Source organism: Lepidochelys kempii, chromosome 10 (genome assembly GCF_965140265.1).
Source record: "Lepidochelys kempii isolate rLepKem1 chromosome 10, rLepKem1.hap2, whole genome shotgun sequence".
Taxonomy (NCBI): Eukaryota; Metazoa; Chordata; order Testudines; family Cheloniidae; genus Lepidochelys; species Lepidochelys kempii.
In genome coordinates this window covers 36638187-36661704 of record NC_133265.1, presented here as the reverse complement: position 1 = coordinate 36661704, position 23518 = coordinate 36638187, and the positions used below count along the sequence as shown (strand labels likewise).

At 47.2% G+C, this 23518-nt stretch overlaps 1 protein-coding gene across 6 annotated transcripts in view; it reads right to left on the bottom strand.

The window, feature by feature from the left end:
- The window catches only part of LOC140918455 (ankyrin repeat and fibronectin type-III domain-containing protein 1-like), a 576229-nt gene that overhangs the window by 374711 nt on the left and 178000 nt on the right, over nucleotides 1-23518 (bottom strand). For all 6 annotated transcript variants that reach the window (XM_073362896.1, XM_073362895.1, XM_073362898.1 and 3 more), the window contains 2 exons: nucleotides 18059-18252; nucleotides 10100-10329 (listed from right to left, as the gene is read on the bottom strand). In XM_073362896.1, coding sequence (XP_073218997.1) covers nucleotides 10100-10329; nucleotides 18059-18252 — 424 coding nt within the window. The remainder of the gene's footprint in view (nucleotides 1-10099; nucleotides 10330-18058; nucleotides 18253-23518) is intronic.

Sequence of the window (23518 nt, the reverse complement as noted above, 5' to 3'; positions counted from 1 at the left end):
CTTCGCTGGACTCTCTCCAATTTATCCACATCCTTCTTGAAGTGTGGGGCCCAAAACTGGACACAGTACTCCAGATGAGGCCTCACCAATGTCGAATAGAGGGGAACGATCATGTCCCTCGATCTGCTCGCTATGCCCCTACTTATACATCCCAAAATGCCATTGGCCTTCTTGGCAACAAGGGCACACTGCTGACTCATATCCAGCTTCTCGTCCACTGTCACCCCTAGGTCCGTCTCTGCAGAACTGCTGCCTAGCCATTCGGTCCCTAGTCTGTAGCTGTGCATTGAGTTCTTCCGTCCTAAGTGCAGGACCCTGCACTTATCTTTATTGAACCTCATCAGATTCCTTTTGGCCCAATCTTCCAATTGGTCTAGGTCCTTCTGTATCCTATCCCTCCCCTCCAGCGTATCTACCACTCCTCCCAGTTTAGTATCATCCGCAAATTTGCTGAGAGTGCAATCCACACCATCCTCCAGATCATTTATGAAGATATTGAATAAAACCGGCCCCAGGACCGACCCCTGGGGCACTCCACTTGATACCGGCTGCCAACTAGACATGGAGCCATTGATCACTACCCGTTGAGCCCGACAATTTAGCCAGCTTTCTACCCACCTTATGGTGCATTCATCCAGCCCATACTTCCTTAACTTGCTGACAAGAATACTATGGGAGACCGTGTCAAAAGCTTTGCTAAAGTCAAGAAACAATACATCCACTGCTTTCCCTTCATCCACAGAACCAGTAATCTCATCATAAAAGGCGATTAGATTAGTCAGGCATGACCTTCCCTTGGTGAATCCATGCTGGCTGTTCCTGATCACTTTCCTCTCATGCAAGTGCTTCAGGATTGATTCTTTGAGGACCTGCTCCATGATTTTTCCAGGGACTGAGGTGAGGCTGACTGGCCTGTAGTTCCCAGGATCTTCCTTCTTCCCTTTTTTAAAGATTGGCACTACATTAGCCTTTTTCCAGTCATCCGGGACTTCCCCGGTTCGCCACGAGTTTTCAAAGATAATGGCCAGTGGCTCTGCAATCACAGCCGCCAATTCCTTCAGCACTCTCGGATGCAACTCGTCCGGCCCCATGGACTTGTGCACGTCCAGCTTTTCTAAATAGTCCCTAACCGCCTCTATCTCCACAGAGGGCTGGCCATCTCTTCCGCATTTTGTGATGCCCAGCGCAGCAGTCTGGGAGCTGACCTTGTTAGTGAAAACAGAGGCAAAAAAAGCATTGAGTACATTAGCTTTTTCCACATCCTCTGTCACTAGGTTGCCTCCCTCATTCAGTAAGGGGCCCACACATTCCTTGGCTTTCTTCTTGTTGCCAACATACCTGAAGAAACCCTTCTTGTTACTCTTGACATCTCTGGCTAGCTGCAGCTCCAGGTGCGATTTGGCCCTCCTGATAACATTCCTACATGCCCGAGCAATATTTTTATACTCTTCCCTGGTCATATGTCCAACCTTCCACTTCTTGTAAGCTTCTTTTTTATGTTTAAGATCCGCTAGGATTTCACCATTAAGCCAAGTTGGTCGCCTGCCATATTTACTATTCTTTCGACTCATCGGGATGGTTTGTCCCTGTAACCTCAACAGGGATTCCTTGAAATACAGCCAGCTCTCCTGGACTCCTTTCCCCTTCAAGTTAGTCCCCCAGGGGATCCTGGCCATCCGTTCCCTGAGGGAGTCGAAGTCTGCTTTCCTGAAGTCCAGGGTCCGTATCCTGCTGCTTACCTTTGTTCCCTGCGTCAGGATCCTGAACTCAACCAACTCATGGTCACTGCCTCCCAGATTCCCATCCACTTTTGCTTCCCCCACTAATTCTACCCGGTTTGTGAGCAGCAAGTCAAGAAAAGCACCCCCCCTAGTTGGCTCCTCTAGCACTTGCGCCAGGAAATTGTCCCCTACGCTTTCCAAAAACTTCCTGGATTGTCTATGCACCGCTGTATTGCTCTCCCAGCAGATATCAGGAAAATTAAAGTCACCCATGAGAATCAGGGCATGCGATCTAGTAGCTTCCGTGAGCTGCCGGAAGAAAGCCTCATCCACCTCATCCCCCTGGTCCGGTGGTCTATAGCAGACTCCCACCACTACATCACTCTTGTTGCACACACTTCTAAACTTAATCCAGAGACACTCAGGTTTTTCTGCAGTTTCGTACCGGAGCTCTGAGCAGTCATACTGCTCCCTTACATACAGTGCTACTCCCCCACCTTTTCTGCCCTGCCTGTCCTTCCTGAACAGTTTATAACCATCCATGACAGTACTCCAGTCATATGAGTTATCCCACCAAGTCTCTGTTATTCCAATCACGTCATAGTTCCTTGACATCACCAGGACCTCCAGTTCTCCCTGCTTGTTTCCAAGGCTTTGTGCATTTGTATATAAGCACTTGAGATAACCTGTTGATCGCCCCTCATTGCCAGTATGAGGCAGGAGCCCTCCCCTCACAGACATTCCTGCCTGTGCTTCCTCCCGGTATCCCGCTTTCCCACTTACCTCAGGGCTTTGGTCTCCTTCCCCCGGTGAACCTAGTTTAAAGCCCTCCTCACTAGGTTAGCCAGCCTGCTGGCAAAGATGCTCTTCCCTCTCTTCGTAAGATGGAGCCCGTCTCTACCCAGCACTCCTCCTTCATGGAACACCATCCCATGGTCAAAGAAACCAAAGCCTTCTCTCCGACACCATCTGCGTAGCCATTCGTTGACTTCCACGATTCGACGCTCCCTACCTAGGCCTTTTCCTTCCACGGGGAGGATGGACGAGAACACCACTTGCGCCTCCAACTCCTTTATTCTTCTTCCTAGAGCCACATAGTCCGCAGTGATCCGCTCAAGGTCATTCTTGGCAGTATCATTGGTGCCCACGTGGAGAAGCAGGAAGGGGTAGTGATCCGAGGGCTTGATGAGTCTCGGCAGTCTCTCCGTCACATCACGAATCTTAGCCCCTGGCAAGCAGCAGACTTCTCGGTTTTCCCGGTCAGGGCGGCAGATAGATGACTCAGTCCCCCGGAGGAGAGAGTCCCCGACCACCACCACCCGCCTTCTCCTCTTGGGGGTGGTGGTCGTGGAACCCCCAACCTCAGGACAGCGCATCTCATGCCTTCCAACCAGCAGAGTCTCCTTCTGCTTTCTCGCCCCAGACATATCATCTGGTCCACTCTCCGCAACGATACCTGTGGAGAGAACATGAAAGCGGTTAGTTACCTGTGTCTGTGTTACTGGAACCCGGACATTCCGCTTACCTCTTCTGGAGGTCACATGTTGCCAAGCTTCTTCACTAGCCTCTTGGCTCCTCTGTGCAACCTGCTCTATATCTGTAGAGCTTTGTGCCCCTAGAAGCCTATCCTGAGTTTCGTCCAGGAAATCCTCAGTTTCCCGTATGCAACGCAGGGTTGTTATCTGTTGCTCCAGTATCTTCTTTCCCCATTGGTTCTTCTGGTCGGGTGCCAACTAGGTTAATTGAACTGATTAACCCCTTACAGGTACGTGACAGAAGGGATTTTATGTTACTGCATACATAAAGGATGTTGCCCTTCCCTTTATATTTATGACAGAGGCCATCAGCTAAACATGCTGTACAGCTCTTCCAGCATTAGATACAAATCTTACTCCCAGCAAAACCAGGAGAGGAGTTTGTGGCTCTCTGAGGAGCCTAGGGTCAGCAACTGCTTCTGTCTCAAGGCGAAGAGAGAGGATGAATAATGAAAACCAAAAGACATTGCTGAAAAACACATCCACAGCCCTGCTGACTACACAATAGAGCAATTTCCCCTCTTCAAAGCCTATACCTAAGGGAAGAATGGAATGTGGGGCTATGACATTGACACTGTCTAGACTAGGAAATAGGTTGTATTGAAAAACATGATAGTTCAAGCATGTTAGCTAGCACGTTTTTAAACACAGCCTATTTTCCCAGTTTAGACGTGCCCATTCAGAAGAGGGGCAAGGAAACAAGGAAGAGGCACTGGGCATGTAAGAAAGTCCCGGTTCAAAGCACTTGAGCATCCAACCAGAGACCTCAAACAGATACCCCCAAACCAGAGAACTCAGCTGGCCTTGAGCTGCTCTTGTCAACCCCAATAGAAGGGGCCTTAGCAAAGTGAAGTTCACTTGCCTGCAGACACGATGGCATGAACAGAAAATCCCTGGGAATTTGGTCCTACCATAGTTAATCCTAAGGGATTTATCATGTGAGGAAATCCAGGGTATTTTAATTCTGACCTCAGATCCTGGGAGGGCAATAGAGTGAGTGTGAATTCACCCCTGGGCTTCTACTACATACAAAGACTCTACCCCACTCTTTTCCTAGAAGCCAGAGAGGTATTCAGTGCTTCTCTTTGTTTCAATCTTTAAAAAAAAACAAAAACAAACAAACCAGTGAATTCAGTGTGGGCAAGAAGTGCCAGACTAACTGGCCTAGAGGCCAAGTTGTTTACAGCACTGACAAAGGGCTTGAAAATCCTCAAAGGATGCCTTACAAATACAGCACAAGCTACTGCAATGCAAACTTCCTACCCATTGCCCTACCACTGAGACTCACCTTAATCTGGGTGATCGCCTCTAGGACTGAGGGGTGTTGGGTTTCCACGCCTCGTTCAGTTTTTGGCCTCTCTGTTGAGGATACCACCAAGAGAGACTGTCTTGTGATGGGGGTATCTGCTAACAGGAAACTACCAAGCTACACAGCGATTCACTCCTGAGCTACCTGCAAGGATCTGCCACCGCTGGGGAAGGCGTGGGAAATACAGCCCTTGGATCTCTCGGACAATACCCTGCAATATCCTCGGTTTCCTCAGCCAAAGCCACTGTGTTTAGTAGCCATCCTGATGAGAGCCATCTGCACTTCACGCCAACACCAAACTCAAAAAAATGACAATTTCCCTCAATAAACAACACAAAGACAAGAGAAGCAGGAGGAGGGCTCACCATGCTCCTCAAAGCACAGCACCCGACAAGATCCAATTCTCCTCCTCCTCGGGACTGTAGGCACGGATGAGCCTCAAAGGCCTTTTCCTTTCAAATAAAGTGAGAGCAGGGAAAAGCACCTGTGAGCAAAAGTGGAGCCCACTGGGCAGGAAATGAAAGCCAGCCCCTTGCCCATCACCTGGTAAATCAATACAGCATGCACCATGGCTTAGAACCCTGTTGATGCAATTGTGACAACGAGTCAGCAAACAGGGCAGCCCCTGACCATCACAAAGCAGATACCCCAATGGAGTATCCCACATGCAGCCAGGGAGCTGGTGGGGAGCAGGACTTCCAGCTCAGTCAGAGCCAGGTTCTTTTTGTGCTCTGCAGGAGGTCAGACTAGAGGATGACAATAGCCCCTTCTGGCCTTGGAATCTATTAATTGGTGTGGCTGGAATGCATTAAATGCTTGGGATGACCATGACTACTGTTGTATACAGTGGCTGTTTTAGCCCCAATGCTTAGTACCAGGATTATGCAACATAGGACCCTGGGTTCCCTCTATGCCTACTGTACCTCCCCAACCCCTTCTCCACTGGATAGCTCATTCTTAAGCAACACTGGTAGAGCCTAAACCTGAGTCACAACACCAGGATCTCAGATGCTTCCCAGAAATAGAAATGGGAGCAACTGCATCATGTGGCAGAGGCGTTTCAGGATGATTTTTAATACAAAAAGAGTGAAAGTCAGCAATTAAACATTAAAAACTGGATAGAAGTAGCAGCACTGAAAACTCAATCAAGTTTTGATGAGACTTTACTAAGAAGTCCCAGGTGTGCCATCACAGAAAAATCAAAACCATCTCCTATCATCTGATGTTTTAGTGTTTCTTGAAACAGATGGAGCAGAGCACAGATGAGATGAGAAATCACTCCACCTACCCCTGAAATGCAGCCACTGCTGAGGTAGGACACAGGAGCTGTTAACTTCACACAGCAACACAACACAACAATTTGGAATAGAACATGAAGACAATACCATGTAGTTTGTAGGTAGATGGAATATAATTGCTGAACCTTGATTGGAATTTGAGCCTAACACCAGCCATAGCTATTTTTGCAAAATAGTTAAAGACATCACAATCTATCACCAGTTGTCAGGACATTCACTTCTAATTTGAAAGATGGCACTGTCAGCTGTGAGTGCCCCCTAGCACCACACTGGGACACTGGTTCTGGGCTGATGCAGAACCTACCTAATAAATCACCACCACCTTTTCCTGCAGCTGGATTTCCTCTGAAGTTCCCCATTCAAGCAGTCCCCCAGGCAGCATGTCCCTACTATACCACTTAGATCCATTGAAATCACAACCCACAGCAATATGCTTTTTGGATATTAAGCAGTTCAGAAAGGAAATAATGAGAAAAAATACCTGGCAAAATCCCAATACACTCCTGGATGGACAATGCTAATCAGCTATGTTGGCTTGCCACACAGGGGGGAGGGATAGCTCAGTGGTTGGAACATTGGCCTGCTAAACCCAGGGTTGTGAGTTCACTCCTTGAAGGGGCCGTTTAGAGATCTGGGGCAAAAATTGGGGATTGGTCCTGCTTTGAGCAGGGGGTTGGACTAGATGACTTCCTGAGGTCTCTTCCAACCCTGATAGTCTATGATTCAAGCTTTAAGGGCCTGATCCTGCTTCCTTTGAAATCAAAGGGAAAAATCCCATTGACTTCAATGGGCAGGATCAAACCCTAAAACATAATGCAGGAGTGAGAGGAGAGAATGGAACTGACAGTTAGTGGCACTGGCACCCATCATGTCTCACCAGATAAGAGTTCTTCCATTCTGTCTAGTGTTATGGAGCATTTCTTGACCTTGCCACAGACCGGGTGAGGGAAGAAGAATGTGCCCTTCCCATTAGAACAATTGGGCGGGGCAGGAGGACAAGATTTTCACACGTAGGTGTCCCGTGTCTGATATTGCTAGCTCTTCTATAGCACTTCTCAGCAGGAGATCTCAATGCGCTTTACAATCTTTAATGTATTTATCCTCACAACCCCTCTATGAGACAGGGCAGCGCAATTATCCCCACTGTACAGACGGGGAATGAAGGCAAAGAAAGGCTAAGTGACTTGCCCAAGGTCAAAGCTGTGGCAGAGCCTAGGACTGATCCCAGATCTCACAATCTGGACTAATGCCCTAAGCACTAAATCTGAATCTTTAAATCAGATGTAGGTTTCAATGAGAGTTTTGAAAATTAGCCTGCTCGTACAGGTACCTAAGTAGGATTCATTTTCATTCTTGCCAGTCTTCTTAAGAAAAAAGGTGTACAAAAAACCACTGCTCTAGAGGAAGCCCTACAGAACAAGGAGCAAAGGTGCTCATGGTACGAAAAGAACTTGCTTTTGTTTTCAAAACAAGCAATCTGAGCTAATTTTAAAGGGGGAAAAAAATTCAATTGAAAAAAACCTAACAGCAGGTTCCAGAGGGTGTAATAAAAAGAATGAATGCACCCAGGATGTGCCATGAGGCCTCAGACCATGGCCCATCTGGACTGTGTTCTGCCTCTGGCATTTGCCACCACCTGCTATGCTACAGAGCCAGAACCATCAATGAGAAGGCAGGAAGGAACAGATGGTCAAGGGCACTGGCGTCTATCATATCAGAAACCCAGGCCACCCTGTTGTGAGGCACTTCAATGTTTTCATAGTCAAGAGCTCCAGAGCGCTACCCGCTTATCATAAGCCAGGAAGAGCAAGACCCAAGGGCAGAGGAAGCTCTATCCCAGAGACTCTTAAAGGAGTTTGCTTAATATTCCATGCCCACGTCTGGCCCAGTATCACAGTCCTACTGCACTTATTACTCACACTGCTAATGCAGAAGGCACTATACTTTGTTTTGGGTAAACGGATCTGAAAAACAAAAGGTGCCTCCAATACAGGAAAAGCCTCTGATATTTCCATATCAGTCTCTTCATAATCACCTCTCCTTCACTCACACTCTGATATGTGCACAAAGCCAGAGGTGAGAAAGCTTGTTTGGCTTAAAGAACAAAGAAGTCGGCAGAGTAAAGAGATTCCATTTCTTACCCCACAGCAGAACGGTCTCCCTCTAAACATGTCTTTACAGTTACTGCTAAGATACCGTGCGCTGTTTATGCTGGTGCCTACAGTAGCTGGTTTCAGCCGGTTCCTACCTCTAAAACAGCACAACCCAGAGACTTGGTTTTATTGCTTGTGGTTCACAGCACTGGGATCTTAACAGGCATCCATAAAAATTCACTGCAGGCTTCCACTTTTATCGCCGTATGAAAAAGCAACAACCCATAGTTAAAGTCAGAATTGTTATCCCACAAGATGAAAGAGAAATCACATTTTACTGCCCATCCAAACACAGGGACACATGTAAGGCAGCAGTGATGTGCACACACAACTGGGAGGGAAAAAATCCTCTGCTGGGATCTCTGAGGAATGCTTCCAAGCCGGGGTGACTGTGGATGGCCCCAAGAAAATGAGGTTATAAAAGCAGTTCCCAAGAAAACATGCTTATCTGTGGAAGAACAGAAACAAGATCAGGTCTGTCACCAGACAGAGCAGCTCTTCCTCTTGGCTAGAGGGGAAGAAAAGTTACCAAGCCCCCTGCTGCAACAAGATTCTGAAAACCACCAGGGATGAAACAACAAAAGTCACACAATTATCACAGGTACTGAGCACCGCTCTGCTCTCTCTAGCTCACTGTTTCTCGGCGCACGGCAACCCCTTTCCAGTCCTCACATTCATTCCCATGCCCACATCAGCTCCAGCTTCAGCAGTGTTGAGTTTCACTGCAGGGTCACCTGAGCCCCTCATTACAACCCTGAGGCCAGTAATGAGGCAGGGAGACAGCCGTGTTAATGTCCATATCGGGTGTCTCTCAGAAAGAAAAGCAGCAAACCCATTAAACTTTAAACAGAAAACTTCCACTAACTGCCTCACGACCTGGCTGGTGCTGTTCCTGTGTCTTCTTTTAATCACTCTCAGAGGACTCCCTCCTAGGCAAAGTGCTACACTCTGCCCTCTGACCCCCATGATGCGGATGGGTGCAGACCAGCTGCCACCCATGCCAAGTCAGAAGCAAAGCTAATGCATGTGGTTTGGGTTTGGTTTACTTGTGGGGGGAGGCGGAAATAGGTTGCTTTCTCTCTGTTGGCCTTAGTCTTCAAATGACAACAGCAGACCCCAGCTTTCCACCCCACCTCCAACCCCACTTTGAAATGAAGTTAATTTATTGCTTATGGAAGTGAGTAAATAACATTGAAACTGAAATAGCAGAGACAGGTCACGTGCAAGCTCCATGCACGCAACCAGCCAATGCAGCTTCATCTTCACCTGGGGATCCCAGTTCCCAGCTCCACATAGCTCTGCTAATGCACCACACAGCTGCATGCCCAACACTATGACAGTCCCGGACATGCACCTAGACCTGTCAAGATACCTCTAGCCTGGCCTGCAGCACTGCCTCCTTTTCCAGGGATCTGGCCTCCTATACAGCTCTGCCAGTGTTCTTCACTCCTAACCCCATCCTCCTGCTCTTCCAGTCTCCTCCCACCCACTCCCAGCTGCATCCTCTGCTATTTCAGTGCTAGGACCATGCACAGGTCTGCTAACCCACCCACAGGTGTTTCTATCTTCCTGGTACCTCTTCATCCTGTCCGTTCTGACCTGCTGCCCCTGCCGTTATTTCCAAGCCTTTTTAAGCAGATACTATCACAAGGCCAAACTGCATGTTGAGGATTAAAGACTGGGATGAGAACACAAGCCTGTTTTTATTTGAGACCTAAAAAAGAAAATCAGGATTTGAATGGCAGCTTCTGGAGGTGACAAGACAGCACGTTACCACACTGCATTACCCAGCCTAAGCAGGAGCGGTCTTGGATGAGAGCTTTTCTTTTAATGGTGGGGATTTAAAAACCTGACAAACAAGACAAATCGGTTTTGTGGCGTGATTTTGCCAAACTCCAGACAATGCTAGTGCCATTTGTTTGACCAGGCTTGGGAGCGAAACTATTTAACATGTTTTGAATAAAAATAACCATCCAGCATGTCACTGTTTTTGAGAATGTGTACATGTGCGCAGGGTGTAACCTTCAAGATAAACTACAAGAATGGGGGGGGGGGCAGCCCCCCCCCCCCAACAGGTACTCACAAACTGCCTCCTGAGCTTGGTTTTGACACGATCAGCCTTTGTCTCCGACTGGTGGAGAGAGTAGCTGAGGGAGCTCAGATGGTTATCCATAGACAGGCTTTTCCTCATGTAGAAAGAGCGTGTCCGGAAGTGGCTGAATGGGGCCTCATCCATGGCAGTGCAGAGCTGGGGCCGGGCAGCGGTATCCCTGGGAGGCTCCACACAATCGTCTTCCAGCTGCCAGGCCTCTCCTGTAGGAAGGGAGACAGAAATCCAGCATTAGAAGGGGGCAGGAAGCTGTAAGGCGTGGAGCTCAGTTCCCTTCACAGCTAATTCTCTCCCTTCCTCACGAAAGTGCTGTAAAAGACTGCAAGATTTGAGGGCAAGGGCAGAGCGCAGATGGGGCACTCATTGGGTTGGGATGGAACCTCAGGACCACGGCTGATCCAGTGGGACGCTTTAAGAGTAAGACAAAGTTAGTAATCATTCTAAATACACCCAACCTTATGGACTTCGGGTGAAATCCAGCCCAGTACGGAAGAGCCCAGTACAGAGGAACTCTCTGCTTATGTCCCGCTCAGGGTAAGGGGTGCATGGGCCTTGCCTTGGCGCGCCGCACAGGGTGAATCTCCCCCTATGTCATTTGTTGCTGCACATCAGGTGACCAGCTCCCCATAAATCAGAAGTGTTCCGTGTATGGTGCTTTGGAGGAAGCCACTCGCTTTCAGCCACCAAGGCACCAGACCAAAAAAAAAAAAAAAAAAGCCACTGCCAAATCAGAGATATTAAAAACAGGCCATTCTACCCACCCCAGAGGCGGTGAAGGACTGTTCCCTGCAGCATGTTTACTAGGGCTTTGTGCACTGTATTCCCTAACAAAAGGAGCGGAGGTATGGTCTTGTACTTAAAGCACTAGACTGGGACTTGAGAGACCTGGCTCTGACTGTGACACCTTGGGCAAGTCATTTAGCCTCTGTATGCCTCAGGTAATACCGTATTAGAGAGAGAAGGTGGGTGACGTAAAAGCTTCTAGTGGACCAACTTCTGTTGGTGAGAGAGAGAAGTTTTTGAGCCAAGATACTCCAACCATCACAGCAAAACACAAGGTGGAACAGATTGTTTAGCATAAGTAGTTAGCACATATTGTAAGGGACAACTGAAGGTCTGTTAACACTTCTGCAGTCCATAGCCCAAAAAGAGGGGGTTAGTGGGTTACAGATTGTTGTAATAAGCCAGAAATCCAGTGTCTCTTTCAGTCCATGATTTTTAGTGTCTAGCACAGTAATGAATTTAACTATTTAAAATTAAACAATGTGGTCCACCTTGCATTTTGCTGTGATGCTGGGAGCACATTTCCCAGACCTGAATAAGAGCTTGGTATGGCTGGAAAGCTCGTAAAAGATGGGACATGGTAAAAAAAGAGAGAGCCTCTCATAGAGAAAAACAAATTTGAAAAACAAAAAAGAGTAGATACTTTTTAATAGGCTTGTCTAGTTCAGTGCAACAAAAAAGGAAGTAACGAAACATGCTGTTAAATGCCTTTATAATATCACTGTTCTGTTACGCTGTAAGCAGTTTGGCTATCACATGTATTTTCTTGCCAAATTTGTCTTTTTACATTTGGCAAACAGTGATTTTTCTCTGCTTCCCATCCCCCCTGTTTTTCCCAACCCAAGCCATAATCATTTACTTCTTAATAATAATTAAAAAATAAAACTTGCTCAATTCCAATAAAAATGAAGTTGTCAATTATTAGGCATTAAATATAAACAGGAGTTTTGCAGAATTCTTCTCCATCAGAAATTCTCTCCTCCTGTTAGTCATCCCTATTGCAAAGATCGTTCGTATTCCCCCTTTTGGAGAGTCCAAAGCCTTAGACCAACAGTGCTCTTGAGCTTATAAAGGTCAGACATAAGGGCAAATTGCTTACAATTCTACCAGAAGATGAGACCCTGAGGTGAAAACAAGCCACAAAACAGCAACAAAGTGGACTGTTGTTTACACAGGTATTTCTCCCCTTGGCCTTTGCTGCATGCCTATGTAAGGGACAGCAGGCAGCTGCATGTCTCAGAGCAGCCTTGGGATGGAGTTTTATATGAAGCTAGCAGCATGAGAGAGAGGATATGCTGTCTAAAATCCATTGCTGCCCAAACTGTGTCCAGCTATCCTGGCGTCTATTGTAACAACCAAGCCTGTTCCCTAAGCCCCTAGTTTTGTTTAAAGCAGAAAGAGAGCGCTCACTGTGCAGAGTCCTCCCACTGAATTAGAGCACACAACCAGAAACTCAACTCGAAGAAGGGATGTTTGTGGGGGGAGGGGAGGTTAAAATATTAACAATGAAACAAGCTGAAAAGCAATACATTCCATTTTTACCCCCATTTTAAATTTAATAAGCTACTGCTGCTCCTCTCCAAATGTCAACTCATACAACACAGGAACTTCTGTTTGAAAGCTGTGATTATTCAAAGCATAAACACGTCAATCCAAGCCCAGATTCAGACTGCCACTGTATGATAATATTGTTCTGGGAGAGAAGCAGGAAATGGCATGACAAAACACCAAGCTGAGGATGCAAAAAAGAAAAGCCTCCTTTTTTAAGGCAGACCCCAACAATTTCAACTTACCACCCGAGCCATGCACAGAAAGGAGAGCTAGCCTGGGTCTCCTTGCATGGCTACCTGTCCTTTTCAAACACATATGGGGAGGCCAGGCGAGCAGTATGACAAGTGGCATACTGCTGTCAGGCACACTCCGCACTCCTCTCCACACCTCCGCTAATGAATCACTCATCACCTGCAGCTCCCTTTTAGCCAAGTTCTGTGCCCCTAAAGTAAGCTTGCAGCACACCCTGCTATTCAATTCCTTTGCCCTCAATGCAGCTTTACCCTGACTGCTGGTGCCTGCTGCTTCAGAATACTTCAATTTAAAGTGATTGAATCTGGTTACCTACAACCTTTGTTAATTTCGGGGAATCTAACTGCTGTAAAGAGGAAACGGGATGATTGCAAAAAAATGGGGCACCAAGATCCTCTGAAATTTGTCTATTTTGGAGAAACTCCTCTGTTCTCATGTTCCAAAGAGCAGGGAAATGGGATTAAATGACATGGATTTACCGAGCCTGATTTTGGGTTAATTTACACCAGTTTTAGATAGTTTTTTCTCCACTTGGCCTTTGCTGCATGCCCTGTGTAAGGGACAGCAGGCATCCTAGAGCAGCCTTGAGATGGATTTGCAACTTCCCTCCCTGTTCCCCTCATTCTCCTGGGGGAAGTGATCTGTGTTACCATTTTATGGAGTAAAGATTATTTCCCACCTAGCCAAGGTTCCACCACTCAGAGGCACATACACCAGGCATACAGCCCTCCTCTCATCTTACCCTTCAGCCAAGATGTGGACACACAGGGATTGGGTGGGGAAGGTCTTACTCTGCTGTCCCCATTGAGCTCAATCATGTGGAGGGCAGGAGGGGCTGATGGCCCCAAGTATGATCCCATCTGAGATTGTAGGTCAGAGGTGGGCAAACTATGGCCCATGGGCCACATCCAGCCTGTGGGACCGTCCTGCCCAGCCCTTGAGTCCCGGCTGGGGAGGCTAGTTCCCGGCCCTTCCGCTGCTGTTCCCCCTCCCCTGCAGCCTCAGCTCGCTGCGCCGCCCGCGCTCTGGCCCGTCGCTCCTGCCGGGCAGCACGGCGGCGTGGCTGGCTCTGGCTGCTCTGAGCGGTATGGTAAGGGGGCAGGGTGCGGGGGGGCATTGGATAGGCATGGGAGTCCCAGGGGGCCTGTCAGGGGGTGGGGGTGTGGATAGGGGTCAGGGCAGTCGGGGGCAGGGAGGGTCGAATAGAGGGTGGGGTCCCGGGCGGCGGGTCCCGGGAAGGAGCAGTCAAGGGACAAGGAGCAGGGCGGTTGGATGACTCGGCGGTTCTGAGGGGGGCAGTCAGGGAGCAGGAAGTAGGAGGGGGCGGATAGGGGGCGGGGGCCAGGCTGTTTGGGGAGGCATGGCCTTCCATACAGTTTCGCAACCCCGATGAGGCCCTCAGGCCAAAAATTTTGCCCACCCCTGCTCTGGGTACACACTAGAGCAGCTAGCCCCTCCCACCGCTCACCCCACCGCAGCTGCACTTTTATTTATAGTTTGTACAGTTACTGTGCTGGAAACAATACCTCCAGCTCCAGTGTAGACAGACCCTGAGGCACCAAAGTACATGGACAGGTTCTCAATAGAGCTCAACACAATGTGAGCCCAGCGTGGAATGGGGGGAGGCAGGGAAAGAGCTAACAAATGGCTACAGCCCCCTCCCAATGTAAGGCAGGGGGAACTGTAGAGCTTGGAAGCATAAATCCCTCTTGATGTGGGACAGAGGGACTTGGCAGAGGGGTTAGACATACAACATGGAAACAGATGTTTCTGGTGCAGGACAGAGCTGACAGGGTTTAGGGACAGTCCCCTCCCATGGCAGAACCAAGGAAAGACAAGACCAAAATCAATTTCCCTCCAAAGACACAGAGACAAGAAGTAAGGACAACGAAGCCATGGTAGGCCCAAGAGAAAGGAGACTCATTCCCCAGAGACAAGCAGGCTACTGGGAGTGTGAAATCTCGCAGAGTGCTACAGAATGTGATGCCAGGAGTATAATCTTTTGGACTAAGCTGGAGTTACCACGACCCCCTGTTCTAACAGCAACTGTTTGCCCATGTCTGCATCCTGCTATATTCCAGTCCTCATGGCCATGAGGAATTTCCCAGCTAGCCCAATAGCCGAGGAGAGCACAGCTCTATCAAGGGTTCCACGGATAGACAGTGCCTGTCACAGCTCTCTCTCGCTCCCCTAGATAATGTCTCATTGGATGAAACTTTACAAATTAATGGAAAGGAAATTGAACAAAACTGGATCCCTACAAAGCCCAATGCTGGCTCGGCAGGAAAGTCAGCTGCCACCCAGGCCACATTTAAACAGGAAGTTGCTTTTCACCAACAAGAAGGCTCACTTGCCATTTCTCTGCATTGAGACAATTCTGCAGATCTGTCTGGCCTGCAGTCTTGGGTTAACTTGTTCACTTTTTGGTGGAATAAGGTGCCCTACTCCATTTTCCCTCCTTGAGGCCCTCTGCAGGGCACCAACTGTCTCCAGCCAAGACTGTCCAAGACCTCCCATGGAGCCAGACATCACTCCCACAGAGCTCTCGGCATGTCCTGGGCACGTCCCCTCCTTCAGCCCAGACACTCGCTCCAAAAGCTGGAATCACTGGCAGTTTGAGAGTGAAGGGCTGAGGAATACACTGGCTGGCCAAAGAAGGATGGAGCATCCTCTTGGATTAGGAAGTGATACTGTCCTGCCATCTCTCTGGGAGATTCTTCCCAGCCAATGAGAACTAGGGGCTTCCTGACAAGCCAGCCCACCAGACTGATTTTTTGCATGCTGTGAGACGCTTCTGGTGCCTGCTTCAGCAAGCCAGTTATCTGGGGCAAGTCTTTTCTAGGCAACTTCAAACTGATCGGCTGATAACACAAGCAAGACAAAATGGTCTAAATCATTAAAGCTGGTGGTGTTAGGCGGAGAGTCAGAGCTCTTGAGCTCTGTTCCCATTTCTGGAGATGATGCAGTGCGATCTTGGACAGACCACTTAAAGCTCTCAATGTGTCATTTTCCCCATCTATAAAAAGATAAAACTAGCCTACCTACAGGAGTGCTTTACTGTGAGGTTCAGTTCAGTGCATTAAAGTTTGCAGAGCGCTCTGATATCAGTGGATAAAAGGAGCTCTAAAGGCTAATTTATTAACTGTTAACCTTGCCAAATAGCAATTCAGGCTGGAGTTGGCTCCAGATTAGTGTACCAAGAATCCAGTCACCACAAAGGGAAGTTTCTCTTTTTTTTTCCCCCCCCATCCATCACTATTGTACCTTTCTGGGCTCAATGGGTACCTAATTAGCCATTTCCCACTGGGTGCCACAAAGGCAAAAAAGCAATCTGACCAGAATACTACAGCTCTCAATACATTGACTAAAGGGATTTGCTATAGAATATCTCTGTTCTATTGGAACTGAGCACCTTCCAACAGCTCATACAGTGACCTGACTAACCTTTGTCCTGTACGGTACGTCCTCTCTTATGCCTTCCTCAGGGTAGCAATACCATGTGCAGTGGAGTGTTTGTTTTGGTAGGGTTTGGTTTTGGGCTGTTTTTTTAATGTCCCTGCTGCTCTGTGTTTATGTCAGTGAAGGCAGGTGGAAGAAGTGCACCTGGCAGTTTGAGAAGAAGGTGGTGAGGTTTGTGATGGTCGTTCATGCCTGAGTTTGTTCCACGGCCTCAGATTGGCTTTCCAAGAAAGCTCCAGCAGCTCTATTTTGTGTAGAAAGTTCCACTGGACCTGAGGTGAAGCTGTCAGCCACGGTCCTCACACTGGAGTTTTAGAGGATGTTTTACATAGATGGTCTTTGAAGATAAAATCTCTCTTGTGCACAAATGACTCCTGCTAGATGCTTCACTGCCCAACAAAGACTGTTTATCCAACTAAACCACAAGAAGTCTGTGCATGTGAACGATTGCCAGTTGGTGACTGATGAAGTCCTGAGGTCTAGCAGAGCATAGCCAAATACTCTCAATTCCAGTCTGTTTTTAGCTACTTTATTTTCCACCTAGGGGCACTGACCTCATGAGGATCATTCCCCATCATCAACCCTTAGCTGAAGAGAGGGCAGCCTATGCCCTCTCCCAGGTCTTTGTCCAGGCACCACCATCCCAGAGAGAACGTACAGATTTGAGGGCCTCAGAGGAAGACGCGGGTGCTCATGACAGAAGTCAGTATGGGAGGACAGTCTAAACATGGACATTGATATCATGAGCCATTGAGCCCCAGTTCCTGTATACTCAGGAGAACCAGTCCAAGGGAATGGTGCCATTTATGAGCTTCTTTTTGCACACAACAATCTAGGGAATTAGCAATGCCAGTGAGAGAAACACAGAGTTCAGCGCATAAAAACTGAACCAGGGTTTGAGGAAAGATTCCATTGTCAGTTTGCAGAGGTCTGGCAGTGGGAATTATACATTTTAGAAATGTAAGCATGCTGTGGGAGGGAACAGTTTTCTCTGGGTTGCATTTAGTGCTGGACTGGCAACACTGGAAAAGCAAAGGCCCTGTCTACAATAAAGTTTTTATCAAATTCTCCCACCATTGTTGTTGCCGCTGTGCAACTCCACCAGCATTAGCAATGGTGGGAGCACTAATATACACTAACTATCACTAAGCCTGCAGGGTCTGAGCCGGGTTAGACAATACAGTGGCCACTGCATTTTAGGGCTCTCACTGCTGCTAGCAGGTGGAGCTGTAGCAGGATTAGGTCAATGGTGGGAGAATGTGGCAAAATTCTCAGGATAGACAAAGGCCAAGGTGCATTCCAAACCTGGCAGATGTTTGCAACAGCAAATTCCGTAGTGCCATCTCAGCCTAGGATTGATGGGAGAGACTTGTTTCTCTGCCAAGGCTGCTGCCGAAGACGCTAATTAGTTCCAGCCACAGTGATGTTTGTTATGCTATAGACATTTAGTCCTCTATGAATGGGACTGCCACCACATTTCATTTTGCAAGGCCAAAGACACATCAGATGGTGGTGACTTTTGCTTTGGTCCCTTCTGCCCCGGCTGTAGCTGATGCAGTGACCCGGAGGCAAAAGGCTCTGTATGCCCCATTACTAAGTCACTGAGCCTCTCATTTGGTTTTCAGACTTTTCAGTGCATTTCTACCACCAACATGCTAAGGGGAGGGGAAGTTGTCTGAATAGGTTGAAAGGAACGCTAAGGAATGGACAAAGCAACAAGGGTGACTATGATTTTTAGTGTGATAAAACCCATGGTGGCTGGTTTCTTAAAAAGGCTTATTTGGAAGGGTTTTGGGAAGAATGTTTGTTAGGATTTTAAAAACCTCCCCAAGACAGAAACATGCAAACGCAAGAAATGCAGACCCACCAAAGTGTACTGAAACTCACCAGCAGAGGGCACTGTGCACCCTTTCTGACAGTCTGAGGCAGAGTGGTTCTTGTACTGCTTCTGCTCCGGCATCTCCTCCTTGTACAATTTTGAATCCAAGAGAGGAACCCTGCTGAGGACAGGGGACTGAGGAATGCTGGGAAGGGTCCTTGACTTTCCCAGGAGAGGCCTCTGCAGTTTTCTATCCAGCGATCTAAAAAACAAAAACAAACTAGGAAACAAAATCCACGTGTACGGACTTTTCAGCACGTGAGTGGAGCAACGTCACATCTCAGTCGGATACTCCAGTGCAACCATTAGTGCCACTGGAACTGACAATCACCAGGTGTGTTTGTTCCTCCCCATTCAGCTCCGCAACCCAAGGATGTCACTAATATCTTAGCCAAGTATCTTCCTCTCCCTATCAGTGGGTTTTAATTAAAGGCTATAACTTGGGATGTAAATCACAATTAACGTTAAGGAAAATAGTGGTTATAAATTCTAGCACATACCACCACCACACACACTTCAATTTACAGGATAATCAAAACTAACCAAATACATAAACAAACATAAACAACATAAACTGGGATTAGAGATGTGTGAACTGGTTTGGGGCAAAGGACTCATCCAAAACCAGCTTCTGAAATCTCAGCGAGACCCCAAAAAATTTTGGAGGCTGAAAAAATTGGGGAGGAGAGATGGGAACGTATGGTTTGTTTTAACCATCTCCCCCCACATCTCTACATTTCCTTGTTTCATCCAATAGCAAACGTCTCATGGGATAGTGTTCTTGCAGTGTTCCTAGCCCAATCAATACCAAGACACCGCAGAAATCTCACTGAAAGACTCTAGTCCCAACCCTTCCCCCCCCATCCCTACCCCAAAAAGACCATAGAATTTTGGATGGATTTCAGATGAGCATCCACATTTGTACATTCTTACTCAGACAAAAGCTCCAGACCCACAGAGGTTTGCCCATCACCGCTATATACATTTTTTTTTCCTTTTTGCAAATGCGACTGCAGTCCCTGATTTGTGCTGGCGTTAGATGTAATTTATGGGCAAACACCACCACCATGGCCAGAGGGGAGCTGCAAAATGCTACATTAAATTCTGCAGGATATTAATTTATCAGGCACTGGGAGCAGAGTACCAGGCATAGGTAGCACTGAGCCTGGTCTGGAGTCAAGAGAAGTCTTTCCATTGACTTCTGTGGGCTTAGAATCAGCCCCTAGTGTACAAGTCTTTTCCCGGAGAGGCCAGAGTGCAAATGTGGCTTAGGACAGAAGTGAAATTAATTCCATCTGCATGTAGTTCACAGTGCGTGTTTGTCTATTTTACAAAACCACCACTGGCGACTTTGCAATGGAGATGCCGCTAAATGCGGAGCACAGCTGAGTTTTGTACAGCAGCAGCCTGCCTGTTCTATACTGCATCTTTGACACTTTGCTCACCTTCACACTGAAACGTAACACATTCAAAAAGTCAGAATGTTAATTCTACGTTTTCTTTCTTGAAACACCTCTCTCTGTAACACACTTTGCCGATACAAAAGGTTTGCAGATTACATACTGCTCTGCTAAATGAAGAGGTTCTGTCCTGGTATTTTAGATTTTAAAACATTCAATAGTTTTGCATTTACATCTCAGCACTTTTAAATGCACCAGTCTGTGGCTTGGGATTCAACCACAGAGAGATGTTAGTGTTTGAGATCTCACAGCTAGGTGTGCCCGTAACACCACCAGGAGATGAATTGCACTTTGGGTGGAGGAGAGAGAATTCTCACTCTGGAGGAGCAATTTTTCATGTGCCCAGTTGAGGGCAATGAGTTATTCAGAAGGAAATGATGAACAAAGGTTATATTCAGCAACCAGGGACTTATTTTTGTTTTAAATCTGGACAACAAAACTAAATTCCAAGGAATACCCTGCTTTGTGGACTCACCATCCCCCATACAGCTCTGCCAGCCTTACTAATAACTGTCAATTAACAGTGCTTAGTACTAGGAAATCACAGCTATGTAAAACAGGCTAGGATGCTGAAGGTTATCAGCCATGCCACATCCCATTAGTGCAGATGGCTGATGAGGGTGCAAACTGCAAGTAGACAAGCCAGAGTCAACTCTATTACAGCCTACAAATAGCTGCTGTTTGGCTTTTTGGTTGAGGGAAGAGTGTACAACCAAGGTTTGACAAGGGTGGAAAAATCCTTCTGCCTGCAGGTGGGGAATTAGCCAGGAGACCAATGACAACAGCATCGATTCCAGCCACTGAACAGCTGAACAAGTGTAAGATGCAGCACACAGGGAGCCATTGAAGGGCTGAAGGAATGGACCACAAGCTACGATGGGGAGGGCCCCTAAGCTACTCCTGCTCTAGCACTATATGGTGAGAACCCCGCCGAGCGGAGAGGAGGGAGGACAGCTGAGCCTCCTCCCCACAGCAACAATTCCATTCCATTCTCCCAGGCCAGTGTTCCCCCCCGCTACACACAGCCAAATTCCATGGCCTTTCTGTTTAGGATCAGGGAGTATAGAACGGTAACAACACGGATGTAGACAAAAAGCTCTCTGGAATCACAATTACAGGGCTGTCATGGGCGCTGCATAACATGCAGTGCTCCTGTCACAGCATTCCATCAAGGCAATCTCCTGAATCCCATCCTGTCACCCCTCAAGAACTAAACACTGGTCCTACCCTGAAAAACAACTATCTAACAAAGGCCACCGGATCTGCTCCCTGTATGTACTCAGGGTTAGGGCAAAACACAAGTCATACCTCAGGCTAACGCTACAGTGAACACAGGCCCTTAATCAAAAGAAAGAAACTCTGTCCATAGAGGACAATTGACATGTGTGCCCTGCACTGAATCCAGCAAGGGCAGAATGTATCACCAATAATGCACACGAGCAGGGAAGGATGCAGCTGGAGCCCCCAATTCCAAGGTGAGTTTGCAGGATTTAGGGTGTGCCTACGCTGCAATCGAGAAGTGTGACTGCAGTGCATTGCTACAGTGTACTCCTAGCTAGCTCAATGCTAGTTCGGTATGTCTACATATGCTACAATCATACTTCACAGCTGCTGTGTAGACATACACTGCATTTTAGGCAAACCGGGCCAGATGGTCAGCTGGTGTAATTTTGTGCATGCAAGTCAAAAGAACTCTTCTAAATTTACATACGTGGCGGATCTGATTCACAATCCTTTTACTTGTAAAGAATCTGACCTGGAAGGTGAAACGGAATGATCACCAAACTGCACACTGCCATGTACAGAATAGCACTGCACTTTTAGTACCTCCATGTCACAGAGACGCAGCTTCAGCAACTGACAGCAGCACTGGGGATCTCCAGAAATCCAGCACTACATCTGGGCAGCAGCCCCCAGGACCTCAGGGTAACAGATAATGCAGAGTTTGTTCTAGGGACCACCCTTGGAGACCTCTGGATTTGGGGAATTTTAGTATTCAGTGTGTCTACAAACTGTACATTTTAAATAATTCACTGCACATTCTGTAGGCTCCACCAGAGTCTGGGCATCCCCAGTGGATGACTTTTTCCAGCAACTGCACAATCCCTTTGCTATAAAGCAAAGGAACCAAATGGAAGAAAGTGGGAGGGGAGAAAAGAAGAGAATGTTAATGTTAGCTAAAAGAAGGTTGGGCCAGATCCGGAGAGATGCTGAGTCCCTCCTTATAAGGTGCTGAATGCTCCTCCACTTCCCTTGATGTCAATGGGAGCTTAGCTCAGTCAGCACTTTGCAGAATTAGCTCCATCCTTTGCACGCACACATCTCTCCATGGAAAATGCCTTCCTGCTAACTCAAGCTTCTGGTTTTGGACTCATCTTGCACTAAAGCCACTGTGCAAAGGTAAAGAGAGAGAAAAAACCAAAACCTCCCTGTTACCCTGGGAAAAATCAGTTCAGCAATTTTGCAAATCTGTTGGAGGAGAAGCATTTGAAATTGTCAGGAGATGAGCCAGATCAGGTTTTAGTCCAGCCTGTGAAATTGTATGCCCCAGAAAGGAGAGTTCAGTTTGTCTAAATTTGCATTTGGACCTATTGAGCTTGAGGCCTGCTTTGCTGATGCAGTTTAGTACAGACTGCAGGTTACTGTCATGCTCCTCGGAAGTATTTCCAAACACGATATCATCATCCAAATAGCACTGAACTCCATGTTGATTCTTCAAAAATCAATGACATCATTTTTTGAAAGGCACTTGGGGCTGATGCGAGACCCTATGGAACACATTTAAAATGGAAATAGTCCCTCATGTGTAATAAATGCTGTGAGGTCTCTGCTATCTTCATGCAACATAACCTGGTGGTATGCACTCTGCAAATCAAGAGTAGAAAACATCTCTGCTCCACGGAGTTCTGCAAATACTTCTTCTAAGTGAGGAAGAGGATGGCCGTCAATCACAATAGCTTTATTTGGCTCCCTTAAGTCCACACAAAGGCGAATGCCTCCACCCTTCTTCTGCATCACTACTATAGGTGAAACCCATTCCGAGGAGTTAATCTCTTCAATAATGTCCTCTTGAACAAGTTTTCTAAGTTCCTCTAAAACAGCTTCCCTGACTGAAAATGGTAAGCGCCGTAATTTCTGTCATACAGGCATCAATCACATTATTCCACATTTTAACTTTATGCAGAAACCCATAAGCACAGCCGAGTTTCTCCTCAACCTGGTGTTGGGTCCCAGCTGAAACTGGTGTGTGTACCGCATGAGTGCTTTGCTGAGGAAGATCAATTCGTTCATTAACTACCCTGAGATTTAAAGCAGCCAATAAATCTCTGACAAGGATAGGAGTGCCTTTGTGGACAATGTAGAACTCTGCAGTTACACAGCAATCACCAAAAGTAACTATTGCTGGCAGGCAGCCACGTACTGGAATATGGTTTTTCAAATAGCACACCAAGTGAAGCTTGGGTTCAGTAAGAGGCACATCTTTAAAGTAATGCAAATAGATGGAATCAGGTAGTATAGAAACTGCTGAATCAGTGTCCAACATTAGCTGAATAGAGTGTGATTTGCCTGAGGGTATGGCAGAAACATTTACCGTGTACTTTATTCATTCTGGAATATATGCAGCAGTGATTTTGTCCACGCTCAGCACAGTAACATCTGGTATTGTAACTGCATGCACCTGTTGATTGAACTGGCTGCTGCGACATACTTTAGCAAAATGCCCAATCTTTTTGCAATGATTGCACTGAGCTACTTTTACTTGTGTAGCTTGCAAGGTGTTGTAGGGATCCACAGCAAAAAGCATGCTTTTACTGTATTTGGAATTTGCTGATTTGGTGGTTTTTCATTAGTTTTCCTCTTGTAATTGTTTGTCTGCAGCAATAGTGAACTTTTCTGCAAAGGAGTCACAGCCTGGATGTGCCTCCTGTATCCATGCTCATTATTTTGGCTTCATCTGTAGCTGACTCAATATGGGTAGCAATGATTATTGCTTTTTCTAGCGTACGT